Source organism: Betta splendens, chromosome 16 (assembly GCF_900634795.4).
Source record: "Betta splendens chromosome 16, fBetSpl5.4, whole genome shotgun sequence".
Taxonomy (NCBI): domain Eukaryota; kingdom Metazoa; phylum Chordata; class Actinopteri; order Anabantiformes; family Osphronemidae; genus Betta; species Betta splendens.
In genome coordinates, this window is record NC_040896.2 from 18,485,140 (window position 1) to 18,507,765 (window position 22,626).

Genomic DNA, 22,626 nt, shown 5'->3' on the forward strand with positions numbered 1-22,626 from the left:
CTGATGTGGTATGAACAGAAACGGAAGTGCTTTCAAAATAAAACAGGAACTCAGTCTCAACCATGACAATGTACAATAATTTAGCACAAGCCATGAAATTCAAAACTTATATGACATAATAAAATACTGATGTAAAAATTTTCAAACTATAAAAATTAAACAGACTTATTACTCTCTAACTTTGGTGCGCTCCCTTAATAATATTTTGTAGTTCAATAATAGTTTGTGAATGAGACTGGACGAATCAGATCAGTGGAAGTAAAATATCTCTTCTACTAAAGCAAATATTTACGTCATACAGAAACATTTGCATTTGCTTCATAACAAAAGTATTGATAAAAATCAGTCTGAAGCAGATTTGGCTACCAAATAACACAGAGAGGGTTTGCATTTCTTTTGTTTTGGAACAAACATACAAGGTAGTGGCTTCATGACTTCATACCGACATAAGCATTGAAGCAACTGACAAGGTGAGTGAGGTCAGTACGTTCATTCTTCCTCATAAATGTCTGTGGAATTCTTCACATCTACGTGTGTGATGTGAATTTAACATTTGACCTAAACAGAAGGAGAAACAGTCAGGATCATGTGGAGTCTCTTGTTCATGTCTCTGATCAGTAAGTATCTCTTCTTTTTATTATTATTCTTATACAAAATGTGACTCCTCAGTAATGTAATAAATGATTAGTTGTTAATTGGTTGTAAACAAATGAATTACTGTAAATATTATTGTATAGTATTGAAGTGTTCTGTTCCTAACACGGTGGTGCAGTGAGTAGCACTGTCGCCTCATAGCGAGAAGGTTTGATTCCCGGGGTGGACTGGGTGCCTCTAAATTGCCCATAGGTGTGAATGCTTGTCTGTCTGTGTGTGTTGCCCTGCGATGGGCTGGTGACCTGTCCAGGGTGAACCCCACCTCTCACCCACAGAAAGCTGGGATAGGCTCCAGCACCACCTGCGACCCCAAATGGGACTAAACGGGACGAAATGGGTGGATGGATGTTTCTAGCAGTGATGTCAAAGCTGCCGGTAGCTGTGACATGACTCCAGTCGATATCTCATGATGTCCTCTGCTCCTGTGGCTGGACCAGTACTTTAAAGTGACTTTCCCTGTCCTCTACAGTTGTGTCAAACACACAGAACCTGATAAAAGTCAGGAAAACGTCTCAGTCTTCAACCTGGAAAGATGGTATTACTTACTCTTCTGAAAGAGCCGTTGATGGGATCTGGACACAATGTGCTGATACAAATGGGAGCAACAGCAACTGGTGGAGCGCTGACCTGCTGGGACTGTATGAGATTTATAATATCATGATCTACAACATTGATCAAAATAACATTAATATGGAGGGAGCTCAGATCGTCATCGGGAACTCATCTGAGAAGATGATCAGCACCAGCAACCTGTAATTAACAGTCATGTTCCTTTAAATCATCAGGCTGTACTGTACAGTATTTTACCCACAGTTCTGTTTTTTAGGTGTAAAACCATCACAAACTTCAAATTGAACCAAAACAACACTTTTCAGTGTGACAGTGGATCAATGTGGGGACGCTACGTTACCATATATTTACAGACAAACATTCTTATTCTGTGTGAGGTGCAGATCTATGGAATAAGGAAAGGTACATATTTAATTTATACCAGTACTTCAGTATAGAATAATATTGTTCCAGTACCTCGTGTTAATGGTGTAACAGGTTTGTTAAAGGTCAAGACAACACAGTTTTATATTGAGATGTTGTCATTAAAATATTCTCTTTCCTTTATTGGAACAATGGAAAAAATAATGAAAGTGTTTCAGTTTGTTTCACTTGGACATTTTTTCTTTAAGTTACAGGTTTGATGCTGATTCCAGAGAACAGGACATGGTTAGATTCACTGATCTACTGCAGAGACCACAACATGGACCTGGCTTATATCCATGACAATGAGACCCAGGTCTGGGCTGAGTTGGAGCTACAGAACTCCACCAGTCCCTTTGTGTGGCTGGGCCTTCACTACACCTGCACTTTAGGGTTCTGGTTCTGGGTGGGTGATCATCCTCTACAGTACAAAAACTGGGATCCAAATGAAAAAGGGGCAAATGAGTGTGACATGAGTGTTGCCATAAATAAAGACAACCATTCCTGGTACAGCAAACCTGACAATGAAACATTCAATTTCATGTGTATCATATAAGAGAAATCACTGTCTATTGTACTGGTGTCGATGGTGTGACTGTCCGAATACATTGATTTTGTTTAACATTGTCTTTTTTAGTCTTTCCTAAAGTCTATCACAGCTCCTTAGTTTTGCTGATGTTCACTTGGAGGTGGTTCTGTCCAAACCAGTCCACAAATCTGTCCACCACTCCCTGATTCTCTGTGACGTCATGTAGTGGAAAAATTGTACTTTAATGCTCTTGTGTTCATTTCTGACTCTGTACAATTACCATGCATTCTGTACTTGTTGATTAGACCCAGAACTGAACATTATTAGACAAACAATCTATCTTCCTCTCAAGGTTCTGTCGCACATTAAGTGCTGACATCTAATGTTGTGTTTGACTGACCGATTGTTTATGGCTTGTGTCTGCCTTTTGCCCCTGGTCTCTGGCTCCTTTCTATCTGATGCCCCACCAGACCCAAGGCTGTAGACCTTGTGTATTCCCTGTGTAATGTAAACATCTTCACCCACAGTGTGATAGGAAGATTCCACCAGGTCCCGGGAGAGAGGTTAAAAGGCAGAGACAACCTCAGAACGGGGTGATCTTTGCATTATACCTCCGTGGTGTATGTTCTGATCTCCCCAGCTGGCTTTTTATTTGCTTTCCTCATTACTTGTTATTTTCTTTATTATTTCAATAAATCGCACAAAAGGACAACTCTCTCTCATCTGCCTTTATTGCAAAATTTCCACCACAGTCACCACCCTGGATTCATCCTACAGTAGCAGAGATTAGGAAAAATTATCCAATTTTTATATTACATTTTTTCTATTTACTGCTCTATTTACTGCATACATGTTTGTATGACATTTACAGTATATTCTGTGCACGTTTGCTCAGATTAAACATTTATATTTGTATGTTTAATGTTTTTTTTAATCCCAATTGCATTTGCTGCCTGCTATTTCTTTGAGATCTGTGGGATCAACAAAGTTGAAAAAGCTGGAAAATAAATGATAATCATAATACCACTTACGGAACTTTTTTTTCTCTCTATTCCATTCAGTCAGAGGGGTTGCATCAGGAAGGGCATCAAGTTTGACTCGTTTCTAATTTAACTGGTGACCGACCTCTGAATGCCACACTGGTTGCTCTTTGTTACTGCATCTGATCTGACACAGATCGATCATTGTTCATGTCGTAGATATTGAAGGACGCTCTTTGTGAACAGTGGAAACCAGATCAACTTGTGGCCACTGTGTCTTGCTGTTACATTAAATATAACGACCTTTTAAAAACATCTACAATTAATGACAGCATCATCTACTTGGCCTGGTGATAAAAGCAATGGCTTTGGGTTCATTTTGCTACTGTGGCAGTGAGATTGAACCCTTTCTTTTCTAATGTCACAAAATACTGACATTTTTTAAAATATTTTTTACGTTAAGATTTTTTTTAAAAGCGAAACTTGTTAAACCCAAAAAGAATCCAAATACAGAATTTCGAGGTTCAACATTTTATTAACAAAAGATGGTAGCAATTAACAGCAGATTTATTCAGTCCTTATTTCCTTCTAGACACTACAACACAAGTAAACAGACTACGCCTTGTAAATCTGTAAAGATGCTTTTCCCTGCTTCAAACATCTGCCGTTGAACCATCGCTACTGGACATTGTGTCAGACAGTCACTTTACACTGAAGGATTACGTTTTAATTAGTGTGTGGCTGCAGTTTGCTTTTTACTTTATGCGCGTAATGAAAATGAAACGTTAAAACGTGGTCAGGCATCAGGATGGAAATATTCGGCAGCACCTTGATCATCATGACGTTTTCCGGAGAGAGACATCGAGGGTAAATGGAACCGAGTCAGAGCCACAATAAAGCTAAATAGTCTCTTTAATCCAAGCTAAAACAATGGACAAACATAAGAACTTCTACACCACGACATCCAAACAAATAGATGATTAACACCAAAACTAAAGGGCAAAAAACCAAAGCAGATTAACCAGGCAAATAGGAAAACTCTGAGCAACTAAAATCTCCCAAAAACACGTAACTAATTGAAGATAAACAACGGCAGGACTATGGCTAAAGGGGAGCATAAGCAAGAGCCAGGCTGGACAAACCGATACCAGCAATGGCTGCTGTCATGCTGGTTTTCCACCCCTCCAGACCCAGCTCCTACTGATTACCTTGACCAGGTGACAATGTGGCAGGAAGCAAATACCCAACTGCAGCAAAGGAGCATCTTTGATCATTTTGGAGTCACAGCATCAAAGATGTCGTCTCTGGAGCAGCTGTGTAGCCTTTTGCCTTTTAACCCCTGGCAATGGTTAAACCTGTGTCTACAGTAGCTGGAGAACAACAAAATCACAGCTTAATTTTTCATATCATTTTATTTCCTAAAAGCAAATTATTCAGGCAACTTGATTTGCCTGCACAGTCTGAACTTAAGAGAGGCTGAGGACAAGACAGACTGGCTGAAAGCTTGCATGTGTTTCATCAGGACGAGGTGCAGTGTGTGACTGTCATCAGACGATCAGCAGGCTCTTCACCAAGTGCAGACCTCATAGTGTCTTGTTCCTTCCATCTCTCTCAGACTCCTGTTGAGGATCCTTCAGCAGCAGCAGTCGTCCTTTGTGCTACAGCGCAGTGAAAATGCCCTACATTCAACAGATGAGGCGTTACAGCGACTCAGTCCCAAAGAAGCAACTCTGCAGGCTCTCACTGAGGTGAGGACACACTCCTGGTTTTGTGTGTACATGCTGTGTGGAGGGAGCCTCAGCTAGAGTCTTTGTCTTCAATCTTCCAGGTGATGTCAGAAGACCTGGAGAGGGTTTAAGTCTTGAACCTTTTTTCTCAGCGATGGTGATGGAGTTTAGACTCACGCGCTGAGACTGAAGATTTGAAACTGGAGACTTGGTTTGTCTCATACCAGGAAGCAGTGGAGAAGGCCCGCTGCCTCCTGTGTAGACGTGGACAGGTTTCCATCATTAAGAAATTCAAGAGTGTGAGACTATAGCTTCAGTTCACACTCAATACTTGTGATGAGTAACAGAATAGACTAGAATGGTTTTCCAATGGTTAGATATGTTATATGTGTTATAAGAGCACCAGCCCGGCCCGCCTCCCAGGGAACCAATTATTTACTCTCTCAACCAGCAGGTGGGACAAACCTCCACTCCACAACAGTAGGATCACATGTGGAGGCCTGGTTTACATCATCATCAGGCCTTTTGCTTCCAGCAGACATGGTTTACACCTGATAAACATTGATCATTAATATGCACTTTTCTACTGCAATGAATAAACCTGATATGTCTGTAGCCACTTTAAAACCTGTAGAAAATAATTTCAGAAATATATTAATAAATTGAAATGCAAATGCAAAACAGGATTATAATAAAATTCAGGACTGACGTAAAAAGATTCAAACTACAGCTACTATTCAATGATAGCTTGTTAGTGAGAATTAAGGAGTTACAGGACAGTCTAGGAGTCTGTGTCAGGTTCTGGCTCTGTTCCTTGTTTTATTTTGGTTCCAGTTTCCATTTCCGGTTTTATTTTGTAGCACTCCCGGTTTCTGTTTCTGTTCCTGCTTTACTTCCTGTTTACCCGTTGTCACAGCTGTTCCCTGTCAGTACCGGTCTTCATTACACACACCTGTTTAGTATCAGTAATCAAGTCACGTTGTATTTAACCACCACCTGTGTCCTCAGTTCCCGGCCAGATCGTTGTTTGTGTGTACCCGTCATAGCTCCCAGTTTCCTTGATCCTATCCGGCCGTGTTTTACGTACCTTTTTCTGGACTGTTGACTCTGAGCCTGCCTTATCCCTGTCTGTTCTGTCTGCCCTGGTGTTGTACCCGCCTGTTACCGACCTTGCCTGCCTGACCACGATCTGACGCTCGATGATTCGGGTATTGTATCTCTCTTGTGTATGAACCTTGCCTGTCCCTGACGTCGTCTCTGCCTAACCGGAATAAACCACCTTTTAATCACCGTCAACCTGTGTACGCTGTGCATTTGGGTCCTCATCCGAGCGTTCCTGACAGTCTGGTTACTGACAACAAGAGGAGAGTTTTAAATGAGTGTCAAACTAAGTGTCTGAGTTCTGGAACCATACGTGTGTTGTTGTTTTAACCAACAATGCTGTTGAAGGAGAAAAGCATCTCCCTTAACTTTCACTTGAGGAATGGTTAAGAAACAGTGTCTCACCAGAACACAATGTTTTAATACAAGAGTTAACATCACCTCCTGTCCAATATAAGAATATAAAAATATAATATTCATATAAAAATATGAACATGAATCAGAAACAATCAGATGATTATTAAGACATTAATAATGAAAATGATCAGCATTAAGAGATAATATAAAATTTCCATCACAATTGACGCGTTTTCTTCTCCCTTCTCCCAGTAAGACCAGTATGAACTGTATGTCAATGTACTGTTTGACACTCGTCCACAATAAATGCTGTAAACACAGTGTAACTACAGTTTAACGCATTTTCAAGCTTGCACTTAGGTCTCAATTCTGTAACATACTCATTGCAAAACACGACACATTTTGTAATTAAACACTTTGTTCAAAACCAAAATCAACTGTTATCACTGAGAAAACACTCTGTTCAAAAAGCAGTGCTCATCTGGCAACTGTAGTCACTCACACAAACACACACACACACACACACACACACCAGAAAACACCTGCACAATAAACACAACATCAAACAGTCTGAGCCTCAGCGCTACAAACAGACTCCAGGTCAGACGTGTGGAGAACTATGCAAACATGGAGACAATGAGAGTCAGAGTGAGAGGAGGACGAGGACATGGATGAGGACCAGTATGAGACATGTATCAGATGAAATCATTGCTTCTCTGGTGGATCATGTGATAAATCATGGGCAAAGAGTCCACGCTAACCTCAGTCAGTACACAGTAGCATTGATAATAAGGACATTTAGACTGGACAACAAGTATATCTGCAAGTTTATACTCTATGTGTCACATGATTTGGTATCATACAATATTACAGTAACTGTACCATACAAAGATGGAAAGTGCTGTGTACAAAGTACATATGTGATAAAGAACACGACCAATGACATCTTGTGAGATTTTCCACAGAATGGTTGGACGACCTCCTTAAGGTGGAAGGCAGCGTCTCTTCACTTTACAAGAGCTGGCCATTACTGAAGTGGAGGACAAAATAACACAATTCGACTTTGTGAGTTGCAACAACGCATAATTGCAGATGGAAATACATTCAGCAATAAGTCGCATCCACCAGAAACATCACTTCAGATGAAGCAGCTGTACAGGGTTCCATTTGAGAGGAACAGTGGCAGAATCAAGGATCTGCGCCATGATTATGAGCAGGTATGTATTGCAAACAAAAAAAAGTACTACTAAAGTACTAATACTCTACCACTACTCAGTTTTTACAGGCAGTTCTGGATTTTGATGGTGCTGAACTGCCAAAGGTTCATCTACATAGATGAAGCAGGCTTCAATCTGGCCAAAACCAGATGTCGAGGACGTATCATAGTTGGACAAAGGTTGTGGTGAATGTCCCTGTCCAGCGTGGGGGAAATATCACCTTGTGTGCTGCAATTAGTGTCCAAGGAGTCGTGCGCCACCATGCCACACTAGGTCCCCACAACACTGGACAGATGATCGCTAGATGCACCACATGCAGCTGTGCAGCACAGACCAGTGCAGCTCTGGTCCAGCATTGATTCAACAACCAGAACCAGTTCACAGTTTATACCTGCCCCCTCACAGCCCCTTTATAAATGCAACTGAGGCAGTATATGATCAGCAAACATACTACACACCTGCACTTTCCTGCAAGCAGTGGAAGAGGCAGGAGACACTGAGGTGGATTCAACACACAAGGCCAAATTTACCCAGATGCCAAGACCGTGACGACATTTTGTTGATACATTTCTATAAGAATTATTTGTTTGTGTGTAAAAAAAACTATTGTTTGATTACTGCAGAAATGTTACTTTTAAGACGTCTGAGCAAATCAGAATTAAAAATGGAAACACAAAGACTGGAGTGTTTCATATAAAGTTCATCAGTGTTGCTGGTGATATGAAAGGGTGATTCAAATGGAGCTTTTGTGTAAGGTTTTGTTGCAAAAATTCGATTTTTAGAAAAGAGATAATACTATTGTATTAACTCTCTTTTCTATATATATTGATGAATTTTATGCTTAGTCAATCATGAACATTTGAAAAAGTCAAATGGGATGAAATGAAATAGCTGCAATACTTATTCTTCTTCTTTGCCTGATTTACAAAGCTATGAAAAAGAATTTGGAGTGACAGACACCTAATAAACATTGATGCACTTTTGTTGAAATCAAATAGTTGCATTGCTGATTATCATTCTTTTGTACAACACAATATTTTAGCACAAGCCACGAAATGCAAAACATATATGATATAATTAAAAACTGATTTTAAAAAACTCAAACAGTAAAAATAACAGTCTTGTTACTCTATTACTTTTGGTACTGTCTGTTATTAGTATTTTGTAGTTGAATGATAGTTTGTGAGTGAGACTGTCAGGTTTGCGTAGCGGTCAGACCCACATGCACAGTGCGGACACGTTGGTAAGTTTGTAGATTAACAGTCTTTATTCCACAATCGTAGTCAAAGGCAGGCCGGGTCATACACAGGTGATCTATGGTAAGTACAGAAGGAGCAGGCAGAATCAAGTCCGGGGACAGGAAGGGCTCGTTAAGAGCTAAACACGGCAGAGGTACAGGTAGGGAGCAGGCTTTCTCTTGGTCAGACGGTCAGGTACGTTACCAGCGTTTCCACACTGAAGGTACAGGCAAGGAGCAGGCAGGAGTCAGGCTCCAAAACAAGATCAAGGACACGATCGACTATACGAGAATGCTGGAACGTGGTGAATACACACGACAATCTGGTGTCTGACTGGTGTGTGAGGTGGTGTCTAAATACTGGTGGTTCATTACATGATTGCTGACAGGTGTGCGTGATGAACTTGGGAAAGCATGGAAAACAGGTGTGACATGAGTGGAGCAGGAAGTCCTTCAAAGTAAAACAGGAACTGGAACTAGAACATGACAGAGACTGGGTGAATCATGATCATAAGACGCGTGGGTGAGATAAAATGTTAAATCTAAGTTGAACTGGTTGTTTTTCTAGATCTGATGTTGATCAATGCTGGTAACTAATGAAAACAGGCTACAAGGTGAGTGAGGTTGACTAATTTTTCCTCAGTTTTTTTCTTTGTCACAATGTAAAATAACTGGAGTTTATAATATGTCATGTGAATTTATTGCACTGAATAAATGTTGACATCAATACTAATATTCATGATAAAGACTTAGCACTGTACTAAGCAAATATTCACATGATGCAGAAACATTTGCAAGTTAATGATAAAAATCAGCCTGAAGCAGATTTGGCAACCAAATAACACAGATATGATGTTTGGATTTGAGTTTTTCTATTTTTCATTTTGCAACAAATGAGGTACATGACATTGACACAAACACACAGTACTTGCTTTCAGAGGGCGTCATATTGAGATAAGCCTTAGAGCAGTTGACAAGGTGAGTGAAGTCAGTACGTTCATTCTTCCTCAAAGATGCCTGTGGAATTCTTCACATTTATGTGTGTGATGTGAATTTAACATTTGACCTAAACAGAAGGAGAAACAGTCAGGATGATGTGGAGTCTCTTGTTCATGTCTCTGATCAGTAAGTATCTCACTGGGACTTTTCTTCTTTTTATTAATATTATACAAAATGTGACTCCTCAGTAATGTAATAAATGCTTAGTTGTTAATTGGCTGTAAACAAACGAATTAAATGTTTTGTTCCTAACACGGTGGTGCTGTGGGTAGAACTGTCGCCTCATAGCGAGATGGTTCGATTCCCGGAGTGGACCGGGTGCTTTTCTTTGTGTAGTTTGCGTGTTCTCCCCTTGTTCGATCCAAAAACACGCCTTAGGTTCTCTGGTCACTCTAAATTGCCCATAGGTGTGAATGGTTGTCTGTCTGTGTGTTGCCCTGCGATGGACTGGTGACCTGTCCAGGGTGAACCCCACCTCTCACCCATAGAGAGCTGGGATAGGCTGCAGCACCACCCGCGACCCCAAATGGGACTAAACGGGAGAAAATGGGTGGATGGATGTTTCTAGCAGTGATGTCAAAGCTGCCAGTGGCTGTGACATGACTCCAGTCGATATCTCATGATGTCCTCTGCTCCTGTGGCTGGACCAGTACTTTGAATGACTTTACTTGTCCTCTACAGTTGTGTCAAACACACAGAACCTGATAAAAGTCGAGAAAACATCTCAGTCTTCAACCTTTACATATGGTTCTGTTACTTACTCTTCTGAAAGAGCCGTTGTTGGGAACTGGGCACAATGTACTGATACAAATGCAAGGAACAACAGCTGGTGGAGCGCTGACCTGCTGGGCCTGTATGAGATTTATAATATCATGATCTACATCATTAATCAAAGTAACATTAAAATGGAGGGAGCTCAGATCGTCATCGGGAACTCATCTGAGAAGACGATTAGCACCAGCAACCTGTAAAAAGTCATGTTCGTTTAAATCATCAAGCTGTACTGTACAGTATTTTACCCACAGTTCTCTTTTTTAGGTGTAAAACCATCACAAACTTCACATTGAACAAAAACAACACTTTTCAGTGTGACGGTGGATCAATGTGGGGACGCTATGTTACCATATATTTACAGACACGCATTCTTATTCTGTGTGAGGTGCAGATCTACGGAATAAGGAAAGGTACATATTTAATTTATACCAGTGCTTCAGTATATAATAATATTGTTCCAGTACCTCACGTGTTAATGGTGTAACAGGTTTGTTAAAGGTCAAGACAACATAGTTTTATATTGAGATGTTGTCATTTAAATATTCCTTTTCCTTTATTGGAACAATGGAAAAAATAATGAAAGTGTTTCAGTTTGTTTTACTTGGGCATTTGTTTCATTTGCAGGTTTGATGCTGATTCCAGAGAACAGGACATGGTTAGATTCACTGATCTACTGCAGAGACCACAACATGGACCTGGCTTATATCCATGACAATGAGACCCAGGCCTAGGCTGAGTTGGAGCTACAGAACTCCAACAGTCCCTTTGTGTGGCTGGGCCTTCACTACACCTACACACTGGGGTCATGGGTTTGGGTAGATGATCATCCTGTACAGTACGAAAACTGGGATCCAAATCAAAACAGAAAAGATACATGTCACATGAGTGTTGCCATAAATAAAGACAGCCATTACTGGTACAGCAAACCTGACAGTGAAGAGTTTAATTTCATATGTATCATATAAGAGAAATCACTGTCTATTGTACAGGTGTCTATGGTGTGACTGTTACAACAATACAACATTGTCTTTTTTAGTCTTTCCTAAAGTCTATTACAGCTCCTTAGTTTTACTGATGTTCACTTGGAGGTGGTTCTGTCCAAACCAGTCCACAAATCTGTCCACCACTCCCTGATTCTCTGTGACGTCACCACTCTGGATTCATCCTACAGTAGCAGAGATTAGGAAAAATTATCCAACTTTTATTTTACATTTTTTCTATTTACTGCTTTGTCTCATGTTTGTATGACATTTACAATATATTCTGTGCACGTTTGCTCACATTAAACACTTATATTTGTATGTTTAATGTATATTTTAATCCCAATTGCATTTGCTGCCTGCTATTTCTTTTGAATGCTTAGATTGATAGATGCGTACAGCTGGAAAATAAATGATTATCATAATACCACTTACAGAACTACTTATTCTCTCTATTCCATTCAGTCAGAGGGGTTGCATCAGGAAGGGCATCAAGTTTGACTCGTTTCTAGTTTAACTGGTGACCGACCTCTGAATGCCACACTGGTTGCTCTTAGTTACGGCATCTGATCTGACATGGATCGATCATTGTTCATGTCGTAGATATGGAAGGACGCTCTTTGTGAACAGTGGAAACCAGATCAACTTGTGGCCACTGTGTCTTGCTGTTACATTAAATGTAACGGCTTTTTTAAGACATCTACATTTAATGACAGTGTCATCTACTTGGTCTGGTGATAAAAGCAATGGCTTTGGGTTCATTTTGCTACTGTGGCAGCGAGATTGAACCCTGTTAATGGTATTTCTTTGCTAATTTCACGAAATATTGACATTTTTAAAAATATTTTTTACATTTACATTTTTTTTATAAACACAACTTGTTAAACCCAAAAAGACTCCAAATACAGAATTTCGAGGTTCAACATTTTATTAACAAAAGATTGTAGCAATTAACAGTAGATTTATTCAGTCCTTATTTCCTTCTAGACACTACAACACAAGTAAACAGACTACGCCTTGTAAATCTGTAAAGACGCTTTTCCCTGCTTCAAACATCTGCCGTTGAACCATCGCTACTGGACATTGTGTCAGACAGTCACTTTACACTGAAGGATTACGTTTTAATTAGTGTGTGGCTGCAGTTTGCTTTTTACTTTATACGCGTAATAAAAATGAAACGTTAAACGTTGTCAGGCGTCAGGATGGAAATATTTGGCAGCACCTTTGATGACTGCGTTTTCTGAGGCAAGACATTTAGGGTAAATGGAACCGAGTCAGAGCCACAGTGAACCACAATAAAAGTAAACAGTCTCTTTAATCCCAGCTAAAACAATGGACGAACAAAAGAACTTCTACACCATGACATCCAAACAAGTTGATGAAGATTAACACCAAAACCAAAGGGCAAAATAACAAAGCAGATTAACCAGGCAAATAGGAAAACTCTGAACAACTAAAATCTCCCAAAAACACGTAACTAATTGAAGATAAACAACGGCAGGACTATGGCTAAAGGCAAGAGCTAGACTGGACAAACCGATTCCAGCAATAGCTGCTGTCATGCTGGTTTTCCACCCCTCCAGACCCAGCTCCTACTGATTACCTTGACCATGTGACAATGTGGCAGGAAGCAAATACCCAACTGCAGCAAAGGAGCATCTATGATCATTTTGGAGCCACAGCATCAAAGATGTCGTCTCTGGAGCAGCTGTGTAGCCTTTTGCCTATTAACCCCTGGCAATGGTTAAACCTGTGTCTACAGCAGCTGGAGAACAACAAAATCACAGCTTAATTTTTCATATCATTTTATTTCCTAAAAGCAAATTATTCAGGCAACTTGATTTGCCTACACAGTCTGAACTTAAGAGAGGCTGAGGACAAGACAGACTGGCTGAAAGCTTGCATATGTTTCATCAGGACGAGGTGCAGTGTGTGACTGTCATCAGACGATCAGCAGGCTCTTCACCAAGTGCAGACCTCATAGTGTCTTGTTCCTTCCATCTCTCTCAGACTCCTGTTGAGGATCCTTCAGCAGCAGCAGTCGTCCTTTGTGCTACAGCGCAGTGAAAATGCACTACATTCAACAGATGAGGCGTTACAGCGACTCAGTCCCAAAGAAGCAACTCTGCAGGCTCTCGCTGAGGTGAGGACACACTCCTGGTTTTGTGTGTACATGCTGTGTGGAGGGAGCCTCAGTTAGAGTCTTTGTCTTCAATCTTCCAGGTGATGTCAGAAGACCTGGAGAGGGTTTAAGTCTTGAACCTTTTTCTCAGCGATGGCGATGGAGTTTAGACTCACGTCTAATATTCAGACTTAAGATTTGAAACTGGAGACTTGGTTTGTCTCATAGCAGGAAGCAGTGGAGAAGGCCCGCTGCCTCCTGTGTAGACGTGGACAGGTTTCCATCATTAAGAAATTTAAGAGTGTGAGACTATAGCTTCAGTTCAAACACAATACTGGTGATGAGTAACAGAATAGACTAGAATGGTTTTCCAATGGTTAGATATGTTATATGTGTTATAAGAGCACCAGCCCAGCCCGCCTTCCAGGGAGCCAATTATTTACTCTTTCAACCAGCAGGTGGGACAAACCTCCACTCCACAACAGTAGGATCACATGTGGAGGCCTGGTTTACATCATCGTCAGGCCTTTTGCTTCCAGCAGACATGGTTTACACCTGATAAACATTGATCATTAATATGCACTTTTCTACTGCAATGAATAAACCTGATATGTCTGTAGCCACTTTGAAACCTATAGAAAATAATTTCAGAAATATATTAATAAATTGAAATGCAAATGCAAAACAGGATTATAATAAAATTCCAGACTGATGTAAAAAGATTCAAACTACAGCTACTATTCAATGATAGCTTGTGAGTGAGAATTGAGGAGTTCCGGGACAGTCTAGGAGTCTGGTTACTGATAACAAGAGGAGAGTTTTAAATGAGTGTCAAACTAAGTGTCTCCATTGTCTTTTGATGTCGCACTCAAAGTTCTGGAGCCATACGTGTGTTGTTGTTTTAACCAACAGTGCTGTTGAAGGAGAAAAGCATCTCCATTATCTTTCACTTGAGGAATGGTTAAGGAACAGTGTCTCACCAGAACAGTTGCAAAAATTCGATTTTTAGAAGAGAGATAATACAATAAATATATTGATGAATTTTATGCTTAGTCAATCATGAACACTTGTTGAAATAGTCAAATGGGATGAAATGAAATAGCTGCAATACTTATTCTTCTTCTTTGCCTGATTTACAAAGCTATGAAAAAGAATTAAACATTGATCATTCAAATGCACTTTTGTTGCATTGAATAAATGTGATATGGAAACTTATAAAAAATAATTTGGTGGTTGATTACATGATTGCTGACAGGTGTGCGTGATGAACCGGAGTTATCATGGAAAACAGGTGTGACATGAGTGGAGCAGGAAGTCTAGTAGTAAAGTAAAGTAAAACAGGAACTGGAAGTAGAGCATAACAGAGACTGGGTGAATAATGATCATGAGACTCGTGGGTGAGATAAAATGTTGAATCTAAGTTGAACTGGTTGTTTTTCTAGTTCTGGTGTTGATCAATGCTGGTAACGAATGAAAACAGGCTACAAGGTAAGTGAGGTTGACTAATTTTTCCTCAGATTTTCCTATGTCACAATGTAAAATGACTAGAGTTTATAATATGGTATGTCATGTGAATTTATTGCACTGAATAAATGTTGACATCAATTCTAATATTCATGATAAAGAACTTGAGGAAAAAAGTGGAGATAAAATTTCACATGATGCAGAAACATTTGCAAGTTAATGATAAAAATCAGCCTGGAGCAGATTTGGCAACCAAATAACACAGAGATGATGTTTGGATTTGAGTTTTTTTTCTCCATTTTGCAACAAATGAGGAACATGACATTGACACAAACACACAGTACTTGCTTTCAGAGGGCGTCATATTGAGATAAGCCTTAGAGCAGTTGACAAGGTGAGTGAGGTCAGTACGTTTATTCTTCTTCATAGATGTCTGTGGAATTCTTCACATCTATTTGTGTGATGTGACTTTAACATTTGACCTAAACAGAAGGAGAAGCAGTCAGGATGATGTGGAGTCTCTTGTTTATGTCTCTGATCAGTAAGTATCTCACTGGGACTTTTCTTCTTATTCTTATTCTTATTATTATTATACAAAATGTGACTCCTCAGTAATGTAATAAATACTTTAATTGGCTGTAAACAAATAAATTCAACGTTGTTGTATAGTGTTGAAGTGTTCTGTTCCTAGCACGGTGGTGCAGTGGGCACTGTCGCCTTATATCGAAAAGGTTCGATTCCCGGGGTGGACCGGGTGCCTTTCTTTGTGTAGTTTGCGTGTTCTCCCCATGTTTCCATCCAAAAACTCGCCTTAGGTCCTTTGGTCACTCTAAATTGCCTGTGGGTGTGAATGGTTGTCTGTCTGTGTGTGTTGCCCTGCGATGGGCTGGTGACCTGTCCAGGGTGAACCCCACCTCTCACCCATAGACAGCTGGGATAGGCTGCAGCACCACCCGCAACCCTGCATGGGACTAAACGGGAGAAAATGGGTGGATGGATGTTTCTAGCAGTGATGTCAAAGCTGCCGGTAGCTGTGACATGACTCCAGTCGATATCTCATGATGTCCTCTGCTCCTGTGGCTGGACCAGTACTTTGAAGTGACCTTCCTTGTCTTCTACAGTTGTGTCAAACACACAGAACCTGATAAAAGTCGGGCGAACGTCTCAGTCTTCAACCTGGAAAGATGGTTCTGTTGCTTATTCTTCTGAAAGAGCCGTTGATGGGATCTGGACACAATGTGCTGATACAAATGGGAACAACAGCAACTGGTGGAGCGCTGACCTGCTGTGCCTGTATGAGATTTATAATATCATGATCTACAACATTAATCAAAGTAACATTATTATGAAGGGAGCTCAGATCGTCATTGGGAACTCATCTGAGAAGACGAACACCACTGGCAACGTGTAATTAAGCATTGTGTTGATTTGAATCTGCTTCCGTCTTTACTGATCTTTACTATTTTAGTAACACTTTTTTACACACTCTTTTTTAGGTGTAAAACCATCACAAACTTCACATTGAACCAAAACAACACTTTTCAGTGTGACGGTGGATCAATTTGGGGACGCTATGTTACCATATATTTACAGACAAACATTCTTATTCTGTGTGAGGTGCAGATCTACGGAATAAGGAAAGGTACATATTTAATTTATACCAGTGCTTCAGTATATAATAATATTGTTCCAGTACCTCACGTGTTAATGGTGTAACAGGTTTGTTAAAGGTCAAGACAACATAGTTTTATATTGAGATGTTGTCATTTAAATATTCCTTTTCCTTTATTGGAACAATGGAAAAAATAATGAAAGTGTTTCAGTTTGTTTTACTTGGGCATTTGTTTCATTTGCAGGTTTGATGCTGATTCCAGAGAACAGGACATGGTTAGATTCACTGATCTACTGCAGAGACCACAACATGGACCTGGCTTATATCCATGACAATGAGACCCAGGCCTGGGCTGAGTTGGAGCTACAGAACTCCAACAGTCCCTTTGTGTGGCTGGGCCTTCACTACACCTGCACCTTAGGGTTCTGGTTCTGGGTGGGTGGTCATCCTCTACAGTACAAAAACTGGGATCCAAATGAAAAAAGAAAAAATGAGTGTGACATGAGTGTTGCCATGAAAAAAGACAACCATTCCTGGTACAGCAAACCTGACAATGAAACATTCAATTTCATGTGTATCATATAAGAGAAATCACTGTCTATAGTACTAGTGTTGATGGTGTGACTGTTCAAATACATTGATTTTGTTTGTCTTTTTTAGTCTTTTCTAAAGTCTATCACAGCTCCTTAGTTTTGCTGATGTTCACTTTAGGTGGTTCTGTCCAAACCAGTCCACAAATCTGTCCACCACTCCCTAATTCTCTATGACGTCACCACCCTGGATTCATCCTACAATAGCAGAGTTTAGGAAAAATTATCCAGTTTTTATATTAAATATTCGTCCGACAGTCGAACCTCGGATACAGGAGGAACAATGTGGTTTTCGGCCTGGTCGTGGAACGCTCGTCCCTCGTGACATCCTGTGGGGGGTGCTCCTGGAGTATGGAGTCCAGGGCTCTTTGCTAAGGGTCTCTGTACAACCAGAGCAGGAGCTTGGTTCGCATTGCCATCAATAAGTCAGACCTGTTCCCGGTGCACGTTGGACTTCGGCAGGGCTGCCGCAGAATTTCTAGGCGCAGCCAGGGGCCGGAGGGGGTCTGGTTTGGGGACCACAGGATAGCATCCCTGCTTTTGCAAAAGATGTTGTCCTGTTGGCTTCATCTGGCCAGGACCTCCAGCGTGCGCTGGTGCAGTTTGCAGCTGAGCGGCTGCACAATGATTTTACATTTGAGGTGAGTGCTGCTTGCTCGTCACAATCAGAGGAACCTTGGGTACTGAAGACACTAGCTTTGTTTCTTTTAAATTCCTTTACATTGCCCTTGTCACTACGAGGTTCTGGTGAACGTAGTGCGTAGAGGTGATTGGGTTGCAGGCAATCTCTGCTTCTGTTGACACAAACGTGGCAAAGGCACTGAAACCTGGAAAATCCTTTCCTTCCTATGGGGTGCCAAATGTAAAAGTAGCACCTATAACTAGTTTTCTCACATTTAACTAAATGACACATTTAGTTAAATGTGCAAAAGTCTAAATGTAAATGTTAAATATAAATGTAAATGTTAAATATTAAATCTAAATGTTAAATTTTAAATATAAATGTTAAATGTTAAATCTAAATGTTAAATGTTAAATGTAAATGTTAAATGTTAAATGTAATTGTTAAATGTAAATGTTAAATGTTTAAACTGTAAAACTGAATATTCATGAATGGGCAAGTAGACTCCATCCCTACCCTCAAACAGCGCTGGTCTCAGATCAGAGACGCGAACTCAAACACGCATAGCTCCGCCCACATCTGACTCTGGATCGGTGCACGAAAATACTGGAGAGAAGCCTGAAGTCGAAGCCATCATGGCCGCCAGCTCCGACTCCCTCCCGTTGGGGGAGATAACATTTAACATTTACATTTAACATTTACATTTAACATTTACATTTAACATTTACATTTAGACTTTTGCACATTTAACTAAATGTGAGAAAACATGTTGTGTCATTTAGTTAAATGTGAGAAAACTAGTTATAGGTGCTCCTTTTACATTTGGCACCCCATACCTTCCAGTAGGGCCTTTGTAACCTGACGATTCTTCTGGCAGGTAACTTCTGAGTCAGTTTATGGTTTTCTTCACAGTCATTTAATATGTGAAGACCTTTAACATGAGGCATGGCTTGTAAGCAGGCATTTAAAAAATCTGCAAAGTTTCTGAGACCTTCTGCATCCTTGGGTTGTAGTTTTGGCCAGCTAGTTAATTTTTCTCTAAATGCCCTTTGAATGACAAATGGCTGACCGTACCGCTGGTCAAGTCTTTCCAGGCATCTTGATATGCTTCATCGTCGTTTTTAAAGAATGTGCCTTCAAGGCATCTACGGGCTTGGCCTCCACGTTTGTGATAATGTGCAGCATCACATATGATCTTGGTAGTGTAAACTGTCAGACTTGGGCAGGTGTCGGACCCACATGCACGGCGCAGAAGCACGATGGTGATTAGACACAGGTTTATTAGACAAAGCAGGGTCAGACGGTCCAGGTCATACACAAGGCGTTCAATGAAGCAGTACACAAGGGAGCAGGCAATCTCTGATTCAATGTCCAGGCAGGGTTCGGTACACAAGCAGTCTCGGCAAAAGTACAGGCAAGGGTAAGACAAACTCACGGTCAGATTATCAGGCACGGTTCTCTCACAGGTAGCGGGATACACAGGGTTCAGGCAAGGAGCAAGGGTCAAGGCGATCAGGGTCAAAGCACGAGTGGCTAAACAAGAGATGTTGGAAAGAGTACGGAAACTAACAATCTGGCAACTGGGGTCTGTGAGAGGTGGAGGCTATATACAGGTACTGATTACTGATTGGTAACAGGTGTGGATACTGGGAACCGGAGAGTGACAGGAAGTTAACAAAATAAAACAGGATGTGACAGATGACATGAATCATGACAGTACCCCCCCCCCCTATGGCGTCTTCCACGGCGCCAACGAGCCCCTCCCCCCTCCGCCCAGGGCGGGTGGAGGGAGGTAGTAGGAGGAGGGCTCGAACTCCCCCCCTCGGCCGGATGACGAAGCAGGGTGGGCGGAGGGAGGACATCAGGAGGAGGGACCAGCGCCGGGGTCCTCCTCGTCTGCTGAGCCTCGGTCGCGTTGCCCCATCCCGTCCGGGGACGGGGCCTCAGGATGTGCTGCATGAAAGTCCCTGATGAGGGACTTGTCCAATATGTCCCGGGCCGGCACCCAAGAACGTTCATCCGGCCCGTAGCCCTCCCAGTCGACCAGATACTGGAAGCCCCGACCCCGGCGTCTGCAGTCGCGGAGGTCCCGGATCGTGTAGGCAGGACCTCCGTCCAGGATCCGAGGAGGAGGAGGCGGTTGATGAGGAGGGATCATGGGACATGATCTATAGGGCTTGAGACGGCTGATGTGAAAGGTGGAGTGTATCTTCATCGTCCTGGGCAATGAGAGCCTCACAGAAACAGGGTTAATGATGCGTGATATTGTGTATGGACCAATGAATTTAGGGGTTAACTTACGGGTCTGGGCCTGTAACCTGAGGTCCCTGGTGGATAACCAGACCTGGTCGCCCACCTTGTACTCCGGGCCCGGTGTCCGCTTACGGTCGGCCGCCCGCTTGTATTGGTCCCGTGCCTGCAGCATGGTGCGCCGTGCCCGCAACCACGTGAGGCGGCAGCGCCGAACCAGAGCGTGTGCCGACGGGACGTGGACCTCCTCCTCCAAGGCCGGAAACAATGGTGGCTGGAACCCATAGGCACACTGAAACGGGGTTAGTCCGGTGGAGGCGCAAGGCAATGTGTTATGGGCAAACTCCACCCATACGAGTTTGCTGGCCCATGACCCCGGGTTTCTGGAGGCTAGGAGCCGCAATCCCACCTCCAGCTGCTGATTGGCCCGTTCGGCCTGTCCATTGGACTCTGGGTGGTACCCCGACGATAAACTAACCTCTGCCCCTAGGAGAGTACAGAACTCTCGCCAAAATCGCGAGACGAATTGGGGCCCTCGGTCCGAAACAATGTCAATAGGAAAGCCATGGAGCCTAAATACATGTTCCAGCATGGCTTGGGCCGTAGCCTTGGCTGACGGCAACTTGGGCAACGAGATGAAGTGAGCTAACCTGGAGAAGCGATCTACCACCGTCATAACGACTGTCTTCCCCTGGGAGGGTGGTAGACCGGTGACAAAGTCTAGGGCTATGTGCGACCATGGTCGGTGCGGTACCGGCAGGGGATGCAGCAGGCCGGCCGGTCGCTGGTGCGACGCTTTGCCCATGGCACACGTGGGACATGCTGCGACGTATTCCTGGACGTCCCTTTTCATCGTCGGCCACCAGAATCGTTCTCCCAGCCTAAACAGGGTGCTAGAAGCTCCTGGATGCCCACTTACCAGTGAGGCGTGAGCCCACTGAATCACCTCCCCCCTGAGGTCAGGTGGCACGAACAGCCGGTTGGGTGGGACGCCGCGTGGAGCTGGACGGTCACGGGTGGCCTCCCGTACTCGACGCTCCACAGACCATGCGACTGCCCCCACCAGGCATCCGGGTGGTAGGATGGGCTCTGGTTCCGCTGGATCCTGCTGCGCGTCATGCAGGCGAGACAGAACGTCAGGTTTCACATTTTTCGACCCAGGGCGATATGACAAATGAAAATTAAAACGACTGAAGAACAGTGCCCATCGGGCCTGGCGTGAATTCAGCCTCTTCGCCGATCTGAGGTACTCGAGGTTTTTGTGGTCCGTGTACACTAGGAAGGGCTGGTCTGCCCCCTCCAGCCAGTGTCTCCATTCTTCTAAGGCCACTTTCACCGCGAGCAGTTCTCGGTCCCCGATGTCGTAATTACGTTCGGCCGGGGATAGCTTGCGGGACATGAACGCGCAGGGGTGGATCCTACCGTCTGTGGGATCCCTCTGGGATAGCACTGCCCCTACTCCTGAGTTGGACGCGTCGACCTCCACCACGAACTGCCGCTGTGGGTCGGGCATCCGTAACACGGGTGCTGTGGTGAAACTGCGTTTCAGACGCTGAAACGCCTCCTCTGCTTCGTCCGTCCACTGAAAAGCAGTCTTACACGAGGTTAGTGCGTGCAGTGGGGCGGCAATACTGCTGAACCTCCTAATGAATTTTCGATAAAAGTTGGCGAATCCCAAAAAACGCTGCACCTCCCTGCGGCTCTGTGGAACCGGCCACTCCTGGACTGCCTGGGTCTTGGCCTGATCCATCTCGATCTTGTCCCTGCTGACAATGAACCCTAAAAAGGAGACCTGGTCCGCATGAAATTCACATTTCTCCGCCTTTACGTATAACCGGTGTTCTAGAAGCTTTTTGAGGACCAGGCGGACATGTGCTATGTGCTCCTCCTCGGAGTGAGAAAAGACCAGGATGTCATCAAGGTACACGAAAACAAAGTCGTTAATCATGGGGCCTAGTACCTTGTTCACGAAGGCCTGGAAAACGGCTGGCGCGTTGGTAAGGCCGAAGGGCATGACGAGGTACTCGTAGTGTCCATTCGGGGTATTGAAGGCCGTCTTCCATTCATCCCCCTCTCGGATCCGTACCAGATGGTACGCGTTACGGAGATCCAGTTTCGTGAAGTGAGTAGCCCCTGCTAGCAACTCAAAGGCGGAGGATAGTAGTGGAAGAGGGTAGGAGTCTCTAACAGTAATGTCATTGAGACCCCGGTAGTCAATGCAGGGCCGCAGCGAACCGTCCTTCTTCCCTACAAAGAAGAACCCTGCGCCCGCAGGAGAGGATGACGGACGAATAATACCTGAGGCCAACGCAGAGTCCAGATACTCCCTCATGGCTCGATTCTCCTTGGGAGAAAGCTGATACAATCTCCCCTTGGGTGGTGTGGTCCCTGGGCGCAGGTTGATCGCGCAGTCGTGTTTCCGATGGGGGGGTAGAGAGG

General features: G+C 43.0%; 2 protein-coding genes and 1 long non-coding RNA gene across 18 annotated transcripts; all 3 read left to right on the top strand.

Moving 5' to 3' along the window:
• The first annotated feature begins 1,424 nt into the window (after window positions 1-1,424).
• On the top strand, window positions 1,425-2,370 carry LOC129602911 (macrophage mannose receptor 1-like). The gene is made up of 2 exons (XM_029128255.3): window positions 1,425-1,626; window positions 1,842-2,370. Exons 1-2 carry the CDS (start codon window positions 1,545-1,547, stop codon window positions 2,180-2,182), a joined length of 423 nt encoding a protein of 140 aa, XP_028984088.1. The 5' UTR covers window positions 1,425-1,544; the 3' UTR covers window positions 2,183-2,370.
• A 6,344-nt stretch (window positions 2,371-8,714) lies between these two features.
• On the top strand, window positions 8,715-17,377 carry LOC114842595 (fucolectin-1-like). Of its 16 annotated transcripts, none has more exons than XM_041067678.2 (6): window positions 8,730-9,388; window positions 9,713-9,752; window positions 9,849-9,899; window positions 10,455-10,740; window positions 16,610-16,755; window positions 16,970-17,377. In XM_041067678.2, the coding sequence occupies exons 3-6, from the start codon at window positions 9,866-9,868 to the stop codon at window positions 17,308-17,310; spliced, it is 807 nt and encodes a 268-aa protein (XP_040923612.1). In that variant the 5' UTR covers window positions 8,730-9,388; window positions 9,713-9,752; window positions 9,849-9,865; the 3' UTR covers window positions 17,311-17,377. The 16 variants fall into 16 exon arrangements, 12 of the variants coding, with proteins under 12 accessions (XP_055359241.1, XP_040923601.1, XP_040923612.1 ...); XM_041067672.2 differs by lacking the exons at window positions 8,730-9,388; window positions 9,713-9,752; window positions 9,849-9,899; window positions 10,455-10,740 and adding exons at window positions 14,990-15,137; window positions 15,428-15,516; window positions 15,604-15,654; window positions 16,235-16,520; XM_041067671.2 differs by lacking the exons at window positions 8,730-9,388; window positions 9,713-9,752; window positions 9,849-9,899; window positions 10,455-10,740 and adding exons at window positions 14,990-15,137; window positions 15,428-15,507; window positions 15,604-15,654; window positions 16,235-16,520.
• Window positions 13,342-14,014, top strand: LOC114842600 (uncharacterized). Its single transcript, XR_003783465.3, has 3 exons — window positions 13,342-13,450; window positions 13,538-13,670; window positions 13,751-14,014. It is a non-coding gene; the product is annotated as an uncharacterized LOC114842600 (long non-coding RNA).
• Window positions 17,378-22,626: the final 5,249 nt, after the last annotated feature.

Excerpts from the sequence above, each read along its gene's own strand:
- LOC129602911 (XM_029128255.3), top strand. The coding sequence starts at position 1,545 with ATGTGGGGACGCTACGTTACCATATATTTACAGACAAACATTCTTATT. Across the intron at positions 1,627-1,841 it reads GATCTATGGAATAAGGAAAG|GTTTGATGCTGATTCCAGAG; the intron begins GTACATATTTAA and ends TTTAAGTTACAG.
- LOC114842595 (XM_041067667.2), top strand. The coding sequence starts at position 9,358 with ATGCTGGTAACTAATGAAAACAGGCTACAAG. Across the intron at positions 10,741-16,609 it reads ACGATTAGCACCAGCAACCT|GTGTAAAACCATCACAAACT; the intron begins GTAAAAAGTCAT and ends ACTCTTTTTTAG. Across the intron at positions 16,756-16,969 it reads GATCTACGGAATAAGGAAAG|GTTTGATGCTGATTCCAGAG; the intron begins GTACATATTTAA and ends TTTCATTTGCAG.